Source organism: Oncorhynchus nerka, linkage group LG14 (genome assembly GCF_034236695.1).
Source record: "Oncorhynchus nerka isolate Pitt River linkage group LG14, Oner_Uvic_2.0, whole genome shotgun sequence".
In the NCBI taxonomy this organism is placed as follows: domain Eukaryota; kingdom Metazoa; phylum Chordata; class Actinopteri; order Salmoniformes; family Salmonidae; genus Oncorhynchus; species Oncorhynchus nerka.
Window position 1 is genome coordinate 98,125,876 of NC_088409.1, and position 17,333 is coordinate 98,143,208.

The 17,333-nt window shown below is 53.0% G+C and overlaps 1 protein-coding gene across 1 annotated transcript in view; it reads left to right on the forward strand.

The window, feature by feature from the left end:
• The window catches only part of LOC115128169 (rho guanine nucleotide exchange factor TIAM1-like), a 202,912-nt gene that overhangs the window by 127,776 nt on the left and 57,803 nt on the right, over positions 1 to 17,333 (forward strand). Inside the window, exons 14-16 of the mRNA XM_065000598.1 lie at positions 8,820 to 8,924; positions 9,562 to 9,643; positions 11,002 to 11,088. Of these exons, the coding sequence (XP_064856670.1) occupies positions 8,820 to 8,924; positions 9,562 to 9,643; positions 11,002 to 11,088 (274 nt within the window). The remainder of the gene's footprint in view (positions 1 to 8,819; positions 8,925 to 9,561; positions 9,644 to 11,001; positions 11,089 to 17,333) is intronic.

Consider the following 17,333-nt stretch of genomic DNA (forward strand, 5'->3'; position numbering starts at 1 on the left):
TACCTCACACTCACAGGCATTATGGCTGCTACCTCACACTCACAGGCATTATGGCTGCTACCTCACACTCACAGGCATTATGGCTGCTACCTCACACAGGCATTATGGCTGCTACCTCACACAGGCATTATGGCTGCTACCTCACACAGACACAGGCATTATGGTTGCTACCTCACACACTCACAGGCATTATGGCTGCTACCTCACACAGGCATTATGGCTGCTACCTCACACAGGCATTATGGCTGCTACCTCACACTCACAGGCATTATGGCTGCTACCTCACACTCACAGGCATTATGGCTGCTACCTCACACTCACAGGCATTATGGCTGCTACCTCACACTCACAGGCATTATGGCTGCTACCTCACACTCACAGGCATTATGGCTGCTACCTCACACTCACAGGCATTATGGCTGCTACCTCACACTCACAGGCATTATGGCTGCTACCTCACACTCTCAGGCATTATGGCTGCTACCTCACACTCACAGGCATTATGGCTGCTACCTCACACTCACAGGCATTATGGCTGCTACCTCACACTCACAGGCATTATGGCTGCTACCTCACACTCACAGGCATTATGGCTTCTACCTCACACTCACAGGCATTATGGCTGCTACCTCACACACTCACAGGCATTATGGCTGCTACCTCACACACTCACAGGCATTATGGCTGCTACCTCACACAGGCATTATGGCTGCTACCTCACACAGGCATTATGGCTGCTACCTGACACTCAGGTATTATGGCTGCTACCTCACACTCACAGGCATTATGGCTGCTACCTCACACAGGCATTATGGCTGCTACCTCACACTCACAGGCATTATGGCTGCTACCTCACACAGGCATTATGGCTGCTACCTCACACAGGCATTATGGCTGCTACCTCACACTCACAGGCATTATGGCTGCTACCTCACACTCACAGGCATTATGGCTGCTACCTCACACTCACAGGCATTATGGCTGCTACCTCACACTCACAGGCATTATGGCTGCTACCTCACACAGGCATTATGGCTGCTACCTCACACTCACAGGCATTATGGCTGCTACCTCACACTCACAGGCATTATGGCTGCTACCTCACACTCACAGGCATTATGGCTGCTACCTCACACTCACAGGCATTATGGCTGCTACCTCACACTCACAGGCATTATGGCTGCTACCTCACACTCACAGGCATTATGGCTGCTACCTCACACTCACAGGCATTATGGCTGCTACCTCACACTCACAGGCATTATGGCTGCTACCCCTCACACTCACAGGCATTATGGCTGCTACCCCTCACACTCACAGGCATTATGGCTGCTACCTCACACAGACACAGGCATTATGGCTGCTACCTCACACTCACAGGCATTATGGCTGCTACCTCACACTCACAGGCATTATGGCTGCTACCTCACACTCACAGGCATTATGGCTGCTACCTCACACTCACAGGCATTATGGCTGCTTTCCCTCACACAGACACAGGCATTATGGCTGCTACCTCACACTCACAGGCATTATGGCTGCTACCTCACACTCACAGGCATTATGGCTGCTACCTCACACTCACAGGCATTATGGCTGCTACCTCACACTCACAGGCATTATGGCTGCTGCCTCACACTCACAGGCATTATGGCTGCTACCTCACACAGACACAGGCATTATGGCTGCTACCTCACACTCACAGGCATTATGGCTGCTACCTCACGCTCACAGGCATTATGGCTGCTACCTCACGCTCACAGGCATTATGGCTGCTACCTCACACACTCACAGGCATTATGGCTGCTACCTCACACTCACAGGCATTATGGCTGCTACCTCCACTGACACAGGCATTATGGCTGCTACCTCACACAGACACAGGCATTATGGCTGCTACCTCACACACTCACAGGCATTATGGCTGCTACCACACTGGCATTATGGCTGCTTCCTCCACACACTCACAGGCATTATGGCTGCTTCCTCACACTCACAGACATTATGGCTGCTACCTCACACTCACAGGCATTATGGCTGCTACCTCACACTCACAGGCATTATGGCTGCTACCTCACACTCACAGGCATTATGGCTGCTACCACACTCACAGGCATTATGGCTGCTACCTCACACTCACAGGCATTATGACTGCTACCTCACACTCACAGGCATTATGGCTGCTACCTCACACTCACAGGCATTATGGCTGCTACCTCACACTCACAGGCATTATGGCTGCTACCTCACACAGGCATTATGGCTGCTACCTCACACAGGCATTATGGCTGCTACCTCACACAGACACAGGCATTATGGTTGCTACCTCAAACACTCACAGGCATTATGGCTGCTACCTCACACAGGCATTATGGCTGCTGCCCTCACACAGGCATTATGGCTGCTACCTCACACTCACAGGCATTATGGCTGCTACCTCACACTCACAGGCATTATGGCTGCTACCTCACACTCACAGGCATTATGGCTGCTACCTCACACTCACAGGCATTATGGCTGCTACCTCACACTCACAGGCATTATGGCTGCTACCTCACACTCACAGGCATTATGGCTGCTACCTCACACTCACAGGCATTATGGCTGCTACCTCACACTCTCAGGCATTATGGCTGCTACCTCACACTCACAGGCATTATGGCTGCTACCTCACACTCACAGGCATTATGGCTGCTACCTCACACTCACAGGCATTATGGCTGCTACCTCACACTCACAGGCATTATGGCTTCTACCTCACACTCACAGGCATTATGGCTGCTACCTCACACACTCACAGGCAATATGGCTGCTACCTCACACACTCACAGGCATTATGGCTGCTACCTCACACAGGCATTATGGCTGCTACCTCACACAGGCATTATGGCTGCTACCTCACACTCAGGTATTATGGCTGCTACCTCACACTCACAGGCATTATGGCTGCTACCTCACACCCACAGGCATTATGGCTGCTACCTCACACAGGCATTATGGCTGCTACCTCACACAGACACAGGCATTATGGTTGCTACCTCACACACTCACAGGCATTATGGCTGCTACCTCACACACTCACAGGCATTATGGCTGCTACCTCACACACTCACAGGCATTATGGCTGCTACCTCACACTCACAGGCATTATGGCTGCTACCTCACACAGGCATTATGGCTGCTACCTCACACTCACAGGCATTATGGCTGCTACCTCACACTCACAGGCATTATGGCTGCTACCTCACACTCACAGGCATTATGGCTGCTACCTCACACAGGCATTATGGCTGCTACCTCACATTGAAATTAGCTCAGTAATGAGACAGGAACTGAGTCCCAAAAGGACTCTGTTCTTCTCCTCTCCACCTGTTTCCCCTCCCTCTCCCCCTCCCCCTCTCTCCCTGTTTCCCCTCCCTCTCCCCCTCCCCCTCTCCCCCTGTTTCCCCTCCCTCCCCCCCCAGTTTCCCTCCCCTCCCCCTGTTCCCCCCCTGTTCCCCCTGTTTCCCCTCTCCCCTGTTTCCCCTCTCTCACCTGTTTCCCTCCCTCTCCCCCTGTTTCCCCTCCCTCTCCCCCTGTTTCCCCTCCCTCTCACCCTGTTTCCCATCCCTCTCCCCCTGTTTCCCCCCAGGGAGAAGTTTCCCCCTGTTTCCCCTCCCCTCCCTCTCCCCTGTTCCTCCTCCCTCCCTCCCCCTTGTTTCCCTCTCCCCCTGTTCCCCTCCCTCTCCCCCTGTTTCCCCTCTCCCCTGTTTCCCCTCCCTCTCCCCCTGTCCCCCCGTTTCCCCTCCCCTCCTCTCCCCCTGTCCCCCTCCCTCTCCCCTGTCCCCCTCCCTCTCCCCCTTCCCCCCTGTTTCCCCTCCCTCTCCCCCTGTCCCCCTCCCTCTCCCCCTGTCCCCCTCCCTCTCCCCCTGTTACCCCTCCCTCTCCCCTGTTACCCCTCCCTCTCCCATGTTTTCTCCCCCTGTCCCCCTCTCCCCCTGTTTCCCCCCTCTGTACTGTTTCCCCTCCTTCTCCCCTGTTTCCCTCCCTCTCCCCCTGTCCCCCTCCCTCTCCCCTGTTTCCCCTCCCTCTCCCCCCTGTTTCCCCTCCCTCTCCCCCTGTTACCCCTCCCTCTCCTCCTGTTCCCCCTCTCCCCCCCTGTTACCCCTCCCTCTCTCCTGTTTCCCATCCCTCTCCTCCTGTTCCCCCTCTCTCTCCCCCTGTTTCCCCTCCCTCTCCCCCTGTTTTCCCCCTCTCCCCCTGTCCCCCCTCCCTCTCCCCCTGTCCCCCTCTCCCCTGTCCCCCTCTCCCCCTGTTTTCCCTCTCCCCCTGTTTTCCCTCTCCCCTGTTTTCCCTCTCCCCTGGTTTCCCCTCCCTCTCCCCCTGTTTCCCTCCCTCTCCCCTGTTACCCCTCCTCTCCCCTGTTCCCCCTCTCTCTCCCCTGTTACCCCTCCCTCTCCCCTGTTTCCCATCCCTCTCCTCCTGTTCCCCCTCTCTCTCCCCTGTTTCCCCTCCCTCTCCCCTGTTTTCCCCCCTCTCCCCTGTTTCCCCTCCCTCTCCCCCTGTTTCCCCTCCCTCTCCCCTGTTTCCCCCTCTCCCCTGTTTCCCCTCCCTGTCCCCCCTCTCCCCTGTCCCCCTCTCCCCCCTGTCCCCCTCCCTCCCCTTGTTTCCCCCCTTCTCCCCCTGTCCCCCTCTCTCCCTGTTTCCCCTCCCTCTCTCCCCTGTTTCCCCTCCCTCTCCTCCTGTTCCCCCTCTCTCTCCCCTGTTACCCCTCCCTCTCCTCCTGTTTCCCTCCCTTCTATCCCTGTTTCCCCCCTCTCCTCCTGTTCCCCCTCTCTCCCTGTTTCCCCTCCCTCTCTCCCTGTTTCCCCTCCCTCTCCTCCTGTTCCCCCTCTCTCTCCCCCTGTTACCCCTCTCTCTCCCCCTGTTACCCCTCTCTCTCCCCCTGTCCCCCCTCTCCCCTGTCCCCCTGTCCCCCCTCTCCCCTGTCCCCCTCTCCCCTGTCCCCCTCCCTCTCCTCCTGTTCCCCCTCTCTCTCCCCCCCCTTCCCCCCTCTCCCCCTGTCCCCCCCTCCCCCTGTTTCCCCCTCCCTCTCTCCACAGTTGTCCCTCCTTCTCCCCCTGTTTCCCCCTGTCCCCCTCTCCCCCTGTCCCCCTCTCCCCTGTTTCCCCTCCCTCTCCCCCCTGTCCCCCCCTCTCCCCCTGTTTCCCCTCCCTCTCTCCCTGTTTCCCATCCCTCTCCTCCTGTTCCCCCTCTCTCTCCCCTGTCCCCCCCTCTCCCCCTGTTTCCCTCCCTCTCTCCCTGTTTCCCCTCCCTCTCCTCCTGTTCCCCCTCTCTCTCCCCTGTTACCCCTCCCTCTCCTCCTGTTCCCCTCCCTCTCCCCTGTTCCCCTCCCTCTCCCCCTGTTTCCCTCTCCCCCTGTCCCCCTCTCCCCCTGTTTCCCTCCCTCTCCCCTGTCCCCCCTCTCCCCCTGTCCCCCTCCCTCTCCTCCTGTTCCCCCTCTCTCTCCCCTGTTACCCCTCCCTCTCTCCCTGTTTCCCCTCCTTCTCCCTGTTTCCCCCCCTCCCCCTGTCCCCCTCTCCCCTGTTTCCCATCCCTCTCCTCCTGTTCCCCCTCTCTCTCCCCCTGTTTCCCCTCCCTCTCCCCCTGTTTCCCCTCCCTCTCCCCCTGTTTTCCCTCTCCCCCTGTTTTCCCTCTCCCCCTGTTTTCCCTCTCCCCCCCTTTTCCCTCTCCCCTGTTCCCCTCCTCTCCCCTGTTTCCCCTCTCCCCTGTTTCACAGGAGGAGAGGGAGGGGTAACAGGGGGAGAGGAGGGGTAACAGGGGGAGAGGAGGGGAAACAGGGGAGAGGGAGGGAAAAGGGGGAGGGAGGGGAAACAGGGGGAGAGGGGGGAACAGGGGAGAGGGGAAACAGGGAGAGAGGGAAACAGGGGAGGAGGGGGAACAGGGGAGGGAGGGAAACAGGGGGAGAGGAAAACGAAACCCCTCCCCCCTGTTCCCTCCCTCTCCCCTGTTTCCCCTCTCCCCCTGTTCCCCTCCCTCTCCCCCAGACTGTTTCCCCCTCTCACCCTGTTTCCCCTCCCTCTCCCCTGTCCCCCTCTCCCCCTGTTTCCCCTCCCTCTCCCCCTGTCCCCCCTCTCCCCCTGTTTCCCCTCCCTCTCCCCCTGTTTCCCCCTCTCACCCCCCTTCCCTCCCTCTCCCCCTGTCCCCCTCTCCCCCTGTTTCCCCTCCCTCCCCCTGTCCCCCTCTCCCCCTGTCCCCCTCCCTCTCCCCCTGTTTCCCCTCCCTCTCCCCCTGTTTCCCCCTCCCTCTTCCCCTGTTTCCCCTCCCCCCACTTCCACCTCTCCCCCTGTTTCCCCTCCCTCTCCCCTGTCCCCCTCTCCCCCTGTCCCCCTCCCTCTCCTCCTGTTCCCCCTCTCTCTCCCCCTGTTACCCCTCCCTCTCTCCCTGTTTCCCCTCCTTCTCCCTGTTTCCCCCTCTCTCCCCTGTCCCCCTCTCCCCTGTTTCCCATCCCTCTCCTCCTGTTCCCCCTCTCTCTCCCCCTGTTTCCCCTCCTCTCCCCCTGTTTCCCCTCCCTCTCCCCTGTTTTCCCTCTCCCCCTGTTTTCCCTCTCCCCTGTTTTCCCTCTCCCCCTGTTTTCCCTCTCCCCCTGTTCCCCTCCCTCTCCCCCTGTTTCCCCTCCCCCTGTTTCACAGGAGGAGAGGAGGGGTAACCCTGAGGGAGGGGTAACAGGGGGAGGAGGGGAAACAGGGGAAGTCACCTTGTGAGGGGAGGGGAGAGGGAAACCTGGGAACAGAGAGAGGAAACAGGGGAGAGGGGAAACAGGGAGAGGGGAACCCTCCCCTCTGGGGAGGGAAACCCTCCCCTGTTCCCCTCCCTCTCCCCCTGTTTCCCCTCTCCCCTGTTCCCTCCCTCTCCCCTGTTTCCCCCTCTCACCCTGTTTCCCCTCCCTCTCCCCTGTCCCCCTCTCCCCTGTTTCCCTCCCTCTCCCCTGTCCCCCTCTCCCCCTGTTTCCCCTCCCTCTCCCCTGTTTCCCCCTCTCACCCTGTTTCCCCTCCCTCTCCCCCCAAAGTCCCCCTCTCCCCCTGTTTCCCTCCCTCTCCCCCTGTCCCCCTCTCCCCTGTCCCCCTCCCTCTCCCCCTGTTTCCCCTCCCTCTCCCCCTGTTTCCCTCCCTCTTCCCCCTGTTTCCCCTCCCCCTGTTCCACCTCCCTCTCCCCCATTCCCCCCCCTCTCCCCCTGTTTCCCCTCTCCCCTGTCCCCCTCCCTCTCCCCCTGTCCCCCTCCCTCTCCCCCTGTCCCCCTCCCTCTCCCCCTGTTACCCCTCCCTCTCCTCCTGTTCCCCCTCCCTCTCCCCCTGTTTCCCCTCCCTCTCCCCCTGTTTCCCTCCCTCTCCCCCTGTTCCACCTCCCTCTCCCCCTGTTCCACCTCCCTCTCCCCTGTTTCCCCTCCCTCTCCCCGTGTTCCACCTCCCTCTCCCCCCGTTCCCCCTCCCTCTCCCCCCTGCCCCCTCCCTCTCCCCTGTTTCCCCTCCCTCTCCCCCCTGTTTCCCCCCTCTCCCCTGTTACTCCCCCGTTCCCCCTCCCTCTCTCCCCCTGTTCCACCTCCCTCTCCCCCCAGTTCCCCCTCCCTCTCCCCCATTCCCCCTCCCTCTCCCCCGTACCCCCTCCCTCTCCCCTGTTTCCCTCCCTCTCCCCCTGTTTCCCCTCCCTCTCCCCGTTTCCCCCTCTCCCCCTGTTACCCCCCTCTCCCCCGTTCCCCCTCCCTCTCTCCCCCTGTTTCCCTCCCTCTCCCCTGTTCCACCTCCCTCTCCCCCCGTACCCCCTCCCTCTCCCCCCCACCCCTCCCTCTCCCCCCAGTACCCCCTCCCTCTCCCCCTGGTTTAAAATGTGTACAGCTTCAACACAGTTTACAGGAAGTGTTGATCAGCTTGTGGCGGCAGCGTAGCCTAGTGGTTAGAGTGTAGAGGGGGCAGGGGTAGCCTAGTGGTTAGAGTGTAGAGGGCAGGGTAGCCTAGTGGTTAGAGTGTAGAGGGGGGCAGTGTAGAGGGGGCAGGGTAGCCTAGTGGTTAGAGTGTAGAGGCGGCAGGGTAGCCTAGTGGTTAGAGTGTAGAGGGGGCAGGGTAGCCTAGTGGTTAGAGTGTAGAGGCGGCAGGGTAGCCTAGTGGTTAGAGTGTAGAGGCGGCAGCGTAGCCTAGTGGTTAGAGTGTAGAGGGGGCAGGGTAGCCTAGTGGTTAAGAGTGTAGAGGCGGCAGGGTAGCCTAGTGGTTAGAGTGTAGAGGCGGCAGCGTAGCCTAGTGGTTAGAGCGTTGGACTAGTAACCGGAAGGTTGCGAGTTCAAACCCCCGAGCTGACAAGGTACAAATCTGTCGCTCTGCCCCTGAACAGGCAGTTAACCCCACTGTTCCCAGGCCGTCATTGAAAATAAGAACATGTTCTTAACTGACTTGCCTGGTTAAATAAAGGTAAAATTAAAAAATAGTTTGATGACAGACACACTGAATTGTGAAATACTCTGATTCTTGTTGTGCCCATTTTCCAGCTTTTAACACAGTAAACTTCCAGTCAAGGATCTAACGAAGTTGGAAGCTCCCTCTGTCCCCCCTCTCCCCCTGTCCCCCCTCCCTCTCCCCCTGTTACCCCTCCCTCTCCCCCTGTCCCCCCAAGGATTACACCCAATCCATGAAGTGTACAAGTGCACACTTTGGGGAGAAGGGTGGAGAATTGAGATGCAGCCCTACCCTGTACCGATCCTCTTTCTCACTTCTAAACTACACACTCTGAATCTTTACTAAACTGTGTGTGTGTGTGTGTGTGTGTGTGTGTTCTCTACTTGAACTCCACAGGCCCACCAGCTGGATTCCACCAAACATTACCTGCGTCTCAAGTTCCTCATGGATAACCAAGTCCAATTCTACATCCCTAAACCTGACGAGCAGCTGTGTGACTTGGTACGTTTCTCATTTCCTCATCACAGATGATCTCCTGTCACAGTCTTAGCATCCCACTGAGATGACACACACACCAGCGTAATAAATAAATTAGACTCCCTCCTCGTCGTATTCCGTTCGTGCTTCTTTTTGTAACAAGACATTCCTGTTCCTTCTCTCTTTCTCTCTCCTCTCTCTCCTTCATTCTCTCTTCATCTCTCCCTGTCCTTCTCTCTCTTTCTCTCTCTCCTCTCTCCTCTCTCTCCTTCATTCTCTCTTCATCTCTCCCTGTCCTTCTCTCTCTCTCTCCTCTCTCTCCTTCATTCTCTCTTCATCTCTCCCTGTCCTTCTCTCTCTCTCTCTCCTCTCTCCTTCATTCTCTCTTCATCTCTCCCTGTCCTTCTCTCTCTTTCTCTCTCGCTCTCTTTCTCTCCATCTCTCTCCTCTCTCTCTTCTTCTCTCTCTCTCGCTCTCTTTCTCTCCTTCTCTCCTCTCTCTCTCTCCCTCTCTCTCCTTCTCTCTCTCTCTCCTTCTTTCTCTCTTCATCTCTCTCTCTCCTTCTCTCCATCTATCTCCTTCTCTCTCTCTCTTCATCTCTCCCTGTCCTTCTCTCTCTCTCCTTCTCTCCTTCTCTCTCTCTCTCTCCTTCTCTCCACAGCTTTATAAAGAGATAGAGCTCGGCTCCAAAATAACCGAAGTCATCCAGTTCGACAGGGATGAATCCTGTATGATTGGCTACGGTAAGGATGAGTCCTGTATGATTGGCTACGGTGAGGATGAGTCCTGTATGATTGGTGACTGTAAGGATCAGTCCTGTATGATTGGCTACGGTAAGGATGAGTCCTGTATGATTGGCTACGGTAAGGATGAGTCCTGTATGATTGGTGACGGTAAGGATGAGTCCTGTATGATTGGTTACGGTAAGGATGAGTCCTGTATGATTGGCTACGGTAAGGATGAATCCTGTATGATTGGCTACGGTAAGGATGAGTCTTGTATGATTGGCTATGGTAAGGATGAGTCCTGTATGATTGGCTACGATAAGGATGAGTCCTGTATGATTGGCTACGGTGAGGATGAGTCCTGTATGATTGGTTAGGCACCCTATTCCCTATATAGTGCACTACTTTAGACCAGGGCCCTATAGAACCCTATTCCCTATATAGTGCACTACTTTAGACCAGGGCCCTATAGAACCCTATTCCCTATATAGTGCACTACTTTAGACCAGAGACCTTTGGCACCTGGCTAAAAGGAGCACACTTCACTATAAAGACAATGGGGTGGCATTTGGGATGCAGTAAATGTCATTTATGTCCACATGCACAGATCATTTGACATGCTTAGAATGCAATTCTGAAGCACCCTATTCCCTATATAGTGCACTACTATGGCACCCTATTCCCTATATAGTGTACCACTATGGCACCCTATTCTCTATATAGTGCATTACTATGGGCCCTGTTCTAAAGTGGTGCACTACAATTCTCCCCTTTTTTAATTCCGATCATGTTGTAGTTTGAATATTTCCACTCGCGGTTGTGATGTATCCTGTTATTGACTTCCAGTCACATCTCAGATTTCCTGTCTTTCTTAGACCAATCCCTGTCAGGGCAGAGAAAATAAATCCCAGGTGATTTAATGATGTGTTTTCAATTAATGAAGTGTTTCTCTCTCTCACTCACTCACTCACTCACTCACTCACTCACTCACTCACTCACTCACTCACTCACTCACTCACTCACTCACTCACTCACTCACTCACTCACTCACTCACTCTCTCTGTCCCTTTCTCTCTGTCCCTCTCTCCCTCCCTTTCTCTCTGTCCCTCTCCCTCCCTTTCTCTCTGTCCCTCTCTCCCTCCCTTTCTCTCTGTCCCTCTCCCTCCCTTTCTCTCTGTCCCTCTCCCTCCCTTTCTCTCTGTCCCTCTCTCCCTCCCTTTCTCTCTGTCCCTCTCCCTCCCTTTCTCTCTCTCCCTCTCCCTCCCTTTCTCTCTGTCCCTCTCCCTCCCTTTCTCTCTGTCCCTCTCCCTCCCTTTCTCTCTGTCCCTCTCCCTCCCTTTCTCTCTGTCCCTCTCTCCTCCTCTCCTCTCCTCCAGGGTTTTCCATCTCAGTGGTAGAGGAGGATTTGGTCCAGCAGCTCTACATAACCGCTGTAAAGGCGGGAGGATTGGCCTTCGCTAGAGGTTCATTACAAATCACAACTCAAATGAGTTTCCATCTCCATTTATCTGTATCTGAGTATATAACAGAACAGACAGGGCAGGGAGAGGAAATATATGATTAGTTTCATGCCAGACAGAGGGCAGGGAGAGGAAATATATGATTAGTTTCAGGCCAGACAGAGGGCAGGGAGAGGAAATATATGATTAGTTTCATGCCAGACAGAGGGCAGGGAGAGGGAAGATATGATTAGTTTCAGGCCAGACAGAGAGGGCAGGGAGAGGAAATATATGATTAGTTTCATGCCAGACAGAGGGCAGGGAGAGGGAAGATATGATTAGTTTCATGCCAGACAGAGGGCAGGGAGAGGGAAGATATGATTAGTTTCATGCCAGACAGAGGGCAGGGAGAGGAAATATATGATTAGTTTCATGCCAGACAGAGGGCAGGGAGAGGAAATATATGATTAGTTTCATGCCAGACAGAGGGCAGGGAGAGGGAAGATATGATTAGTTTCAGGCCAGACAGAGGGCAGGGAGAGGGAAGATATGATTACTTTCATGCCAGACAGAGAGGGCAGGGAGAGGGAAGATATGATTAGTTTCATGCCAGACAGAGAGGGCAGGGAGAGGAAATATATGATTAGTTTCATGCCAGACAGAGGGCAGGGAGGAGAGGAAGATATGATTAGTTTCATGCCAGACAGAGGGGCAGGAGAGGGAAGATATGATTAGTTTCATGCCAGACAGAGAGGGCAGGGAGAGGAAAGATATGATTAGTTTCATGCCAGACAGAGGGCAGGGAGAGGGAAGATATGATTAGTTTCATGCCAGACAGAGAGGGCAGGGAGAGGGAAGATATGATTAGTTTCATGCCAGACAGAGAGGGCAGGGAGAGGAAAGATATGATTAGTTTCATGCCAGACAGAGAGGGCAGGGAGAGGAAAGATATGATTAGTTTCATGCCAGACAGAGGGCAGGGAGAGGGAAGATACGATTAGTTTCATGCCAGACAGAGAGGGCAGGGAAGATATGATTAGTTTCATGCCAGACAGAGAGGAGAGGGACGATATGATTAGTTTCATGCCAGACAGAGAGGAGAGGGAAGATATGATTAGTTTCATGCCAGACAGAGAGGAGAGGGAAGATATGATTAGTTTCATGCCAGACAGAGAGGAGAGGGAAGATATGATTAGTTTCATGCCAGACAGAGAGGGCAGGGAGAGGGAAGATATGATTAGTTTCATGCCAGACAGACAGGGCAGGGAGAGGGAAGATATCATTAGTTTCATGCCAGACAGAGAGGGCAGGGATGATATGATTAGTTTCATGCCAGACAGACAGGGCAGGGAAAGGGAAGATATGATTAGTTTCATGCCAGACAGAGAGGGCAGGGAGAGGGAAGATATGATTAGTTTCATGCCAGACAGACAGGGCAGGGAGAGGGAAGATATGATTCGTTTCATGCCAGACAGGCAGGGAAAGGGAAGATATGATTAGTTTCAGGCCAGACAGAGGGCAGGGAGAGGGAAGATATGATTAGTTTCATGCCAGACAGAGAGGAGAGGGAAGATATGATTAGTTTCATGCCAGACAGAGAGGAGAGGGATGATATGATTAGTTTCATGCCAGACAGAGAGGGCAGGGAGAGGGAAGATATGATTAGTTTCATGCCAGACAGAGAGGGCAGGGAGAGGGAAGATATGATTAGTTTCATGCCAGACAGAGAGGAGAGGGAAGATATGATTAGTTTCATGCCAGACAGAGAGGAGAGGGACAATATGATTAGTTTCATGCCAGACAGAGAGGAGAGGGAAGATAAGATTAGTTTCATGCCAGACAGAGAGGAGAGGGAAGATATGATTAGTTTCATGCCAGACAGAGAGGAGAGGGAAGATATGATTAGTTTCATGCCAGACAGACAGGGCAGGGAGAGGGAAGATATCATTAGTTTCATGCCAGACAGAGAGGGCAGGGATGATATGATTAGTTTCATGCCAGACAGACAGGGCAGGGAGAGGGAAGATATGATTAGTTTCATGCCAGACAGAGGGCAGGGAGAGGGAAGATATGATTAGTTTCATGCCAGACAGAGGGAGAGGAAGATATGATTAGTTTCATGCCAGACAGAGGGCAGGAGAGGGAAGATATGATTAGTTTCATGCCAGACAGAGAGGGCAGGGAGAGGGAAGATATGATTAGTTTCATGCCAGACAGACAGGGCAGGGAAAGGGAAGATATGATTAGTTTCAGGCCAGACAGAGGGCAGGGAGAGGGAAGATATGATTAGTTTCATGCCAGACAGAGAGGAGAGGGAAGATATGATTAGTTTCATGCCAGACAGAGAGGAGAGGGATGATATGATTAGTTTCATGCCAGACAGAGGGGGGAAGATATGAGGGAGAGGGGAGGGAAGATATGATTGATAGTTTCATGCCAGACAGAGAGGGCAGGGAGAGGGAAGATATGATTAGTTTCATGCCAGACAGAGAGGAGAGGGAAGATATGATTAGTTTCATGCCAGACAGAGAGGAGAGGGACGATATGATTAGTTTCATGCCAGACAGAGAGGAGAGGGAAGATAAGATTAGTTTCATGCCAGACAGAGAGGAGAGGGAAGATATGATTAGTTTCATGCCAGACAGAGAGGAGAGGGAATATATGATTAGTTTCATGCCAGACAGAGAGGGCAGGGAGAGGGACGATATGATTAGTTTCATGCCAGACAGAGATGGCAGGGAGAGGGAAGATATGATTAGTTTCATGCCAGACAGAGAGGAGAGGGAAGATATGATTAGTTTCATGCCAGACAGAGAGGGCAGGGAGAGGGACGTAATGATTAGTTTCATGCCAGACAGAGAGGGCAGGGAAGATACGATTAGTTTCATGCCAGACAGAGGGCAGGGAGAGGGAAGATATGATTAGTTTCAGGCCAGACAGAGGGCAGGGAGAGGGAAGATATGATTACTTTCATGCCAGACAGAGAGGGCAGGGAGAGGGAAGATATGATTAGTTTCATGCCAGACAGAGAGGGCAGGGAGAGGAAATATATGATTAGTTTCATGCCAGACAGAGGGCAGGGAGAGGGAAGATATGATTAGTTTCATGCCAGACAGAGAGGGCAGGGAGAGGGAAGATATGATTAGTTTCATGCCAGACAGAGATATGATTAGTTTCAGGGAGAGGAAATATATGATTAGTTTCATGCCAGACAGAGGGCAGGGAGAGGGAAGATATGATTAGTTTCATGCCAGACAGAGAGGGCAGGGAGAGGGAAGATATGATTAGTTTCATGCCAGACAGAGAGGGCAGGGAGAGGAAAGATATGATTAGTTTCATGCCAGACAGAGGGCAGGGAGAGGGAAGATATGATTAGTTTCATGCCAGACAGAGAGGGCAGGGAGAGGGAAGATATGATTAGTTTCATGCCAGACAGAGAGGGCAGGGAGAGGAAAGATATGATTAGTTTCATGCCAGACAGAGGGCAGGGAGAGGGAAGATACGATTAGTTTCATGCCAGACAGAGAGGGCAGGGAAGATATGATTAGTTTCATGCCAGACAGAGAGGAGAGGGACGATATGATTAGTTTCATGCCAGACAGAGAGGAGAGGGAAGATATGATTAGTTTCATGCCAGACAGAGAGGAGAGGGACGATATGATTAGTTTCATGCCAGACAGAGAGGAGAGGGAAGATATGATTAGTTTCATGCCAGACAGAGAGGGCAGGGAGAGGGAAGATATGATTAGTTTCATGCCAGACAGACAGGGCAGGGAGAGGGAAGATATCATTAGTTTCATGCCAGACAGAGAGGGCAGGGATGATATGATTAGTTTCATGCCAGACAGACAGGGCAGGGAAAGGGAAGATATGATTAGTTTCATGCCAGACAGAGAGGGCAGGGAGAGGGAAGATATGATTAGTTTCATGCCAGACAGACAGGGCAGGGAGAGGGAAGATATGATTAGTTTCATGCCAGACAGAGCAGGGAAAGGGAAGATATGATTAGTTTCAGGCCAGACAGAGGGGCAGGGAGAGGGAAGATATGATTAGTTTCATGCCAGACAGAGAGGAGAGGGAAGATATGATTAGTTTCATGCCAGACAGAGAGGAGAGGGAAGATATGATTAGTTTCATGCCAGACAGAGAGGAGAGGGAAGATATGATTAGTTTCATGCCAGACAGAGAGGGCAGGGAGAGGGAAGATATGATTAGTTTCATGCCAGACAGAGAGGAGAGGGAAGATATGATTAGTTTCATGCCAGACAGAGAGGAGAGGGACAATATGATTAGTTTCATGCCAGACAGAGAGGAGAGGGAAGATAAGATTAGTTTCATGCCAGACAGAGAGGAGAGGGAAGATATGATTAGTTTCATGCCAGACAGAGAGGAGAGGGAAGATATGATTAGTTTCATGCCAGACAGACAGGGCAGGGAGAGGGAAGATATCATTAGTTTCATGCCAGACAGAGAGGGCAGGGATGATATGATTAGTTTCATGCCAGACAGACAGGGCAGGGAGAGGGAAGATATGATTAGTTTCATGCCAGACAGACAGGGCAGGGAAAGGGAAGATATGATTAGTTTCATGCCAGACAGAGGGCAGGGAGAGGGAAGATATGATTAGTTTCATGCCAGACAGAGAGGAGAGGGAAGATATGATTAGTTTCATGCCAGACAGAGAGGGCAGGGGATGATATGATTAGTTTCATGCCAGACAGAGAGGGCAGGGAGAGGGAAGATATGATTAGTTTCATGCCAGACAGAGAGGGCAGGGAGAGGGAAGATATGATTAGTTTCATGCCAGACAGAGAGGAGAGGGATATGATTAGTTTCATGCCAGACAGAGAGGAGGGAGGGACGATATGATTAGTTTCATGCCAGACAGAGAGGGAGAGGGAAGATATGATTAGTTTCATGCCAGACAGAGAGAGGGAAGATAAGAGGAGAGGGAAGATATGATTAGTTTCATGCCAGACAGAGAGGGCAGGGAGAGGAATATATGATTAGTTTCATGCCAGACAGAGAGGGCAGGGAGAGGGATATGATATGATTAGTTTCATGCCAGACAGAGATGGCAGGGAGAGGGAAGATATGATTAGTTTCATGCCAGACAGAGAGGAGAGGGAAGATATGATTAGTTTCATGCCAGACAGAGAGGGCAGGGAGAGGGACAGTAAGATGATTAGTTTCATGCCAGACAGAGAGGGCAGGGAAGATACGATTAGTTTCATGCCAGACAGAGGGCAGGGAGAGGGAAGATATGATTAGTTTCAGGCCAGACAGAGGGCAGGGAGAGGGAAGATATGATTAGTTTCATGCCAGACAGAGAGGGCAGGGAGAGGGAAGATATGATTAGTTTCATGCCAGACAGAGGGCAGGGAGAGGAAATATATGATTAGTTTCATGCCAGACAGAGAGGGCAGGGAGAGGGAAGATATGATTACTTGCATGCCAGACAGAGAGGGCAGGGAGAGGGAAGATATGATTAGTTTCATGCCAGACAGAGAGGGCAGGGAGAGGAAAGATACGATTAGTTTCATGCCAGACAGAGAGGAGAGGGACGATATGATTAGTTTCATGCCAGACAGAGAGGAGAGGGACGATATGATTAGTTTCATGCCAGACAGAGAGGGCAGGGACGATATGATTAGTGTCATGCCAGACAGAGAGGGCAGGGACGATATGATTAGTTTCATGCCAGACAGAGAGGGCAGGGACGATATGATTAGTGTCATGCCAGACAGAGAGGGCAGGGAGAGGGAAGATATGATTAGTGTCATGCCAGACAGAGAGGGCAGGGACGATATGATTAGTTTCATGCCAGACAGAGAGGGCAGGGACGATATGATTAGTGTCATGCCAGACAGAGAGGGCAGGGAGAGGGAAGATATGATTAGTTTCATGCCAGACAGAGAGGACAGGGAGAGGGAAGATATGATTAGTTTCATGCCAGACAGAGAGGGCAGGGAGAGGGAAGATATCATATGATTAGTTTCATGCCAGACAGAGAGGACAGGGAGAGGGAAGATATGATTAGTTTCATGGCAGACAGAGAGGGCAGGGAGAGGGAAGATATCATATGATTAGTTTCATCAGCCATCTCTATGCAATCTCCACTGAAAAGTTGGTGGTGTTAATGTTGAGGTCAATATGGGGGTGGTGAAGGATTTTAATTTTTTTTTAGTAATGAATGGATATTAATGGCTCATTTGATTATTGTGCAATAATGGACTAAAGAAAAGAGTTATCCGACAGCCTCAAGTATC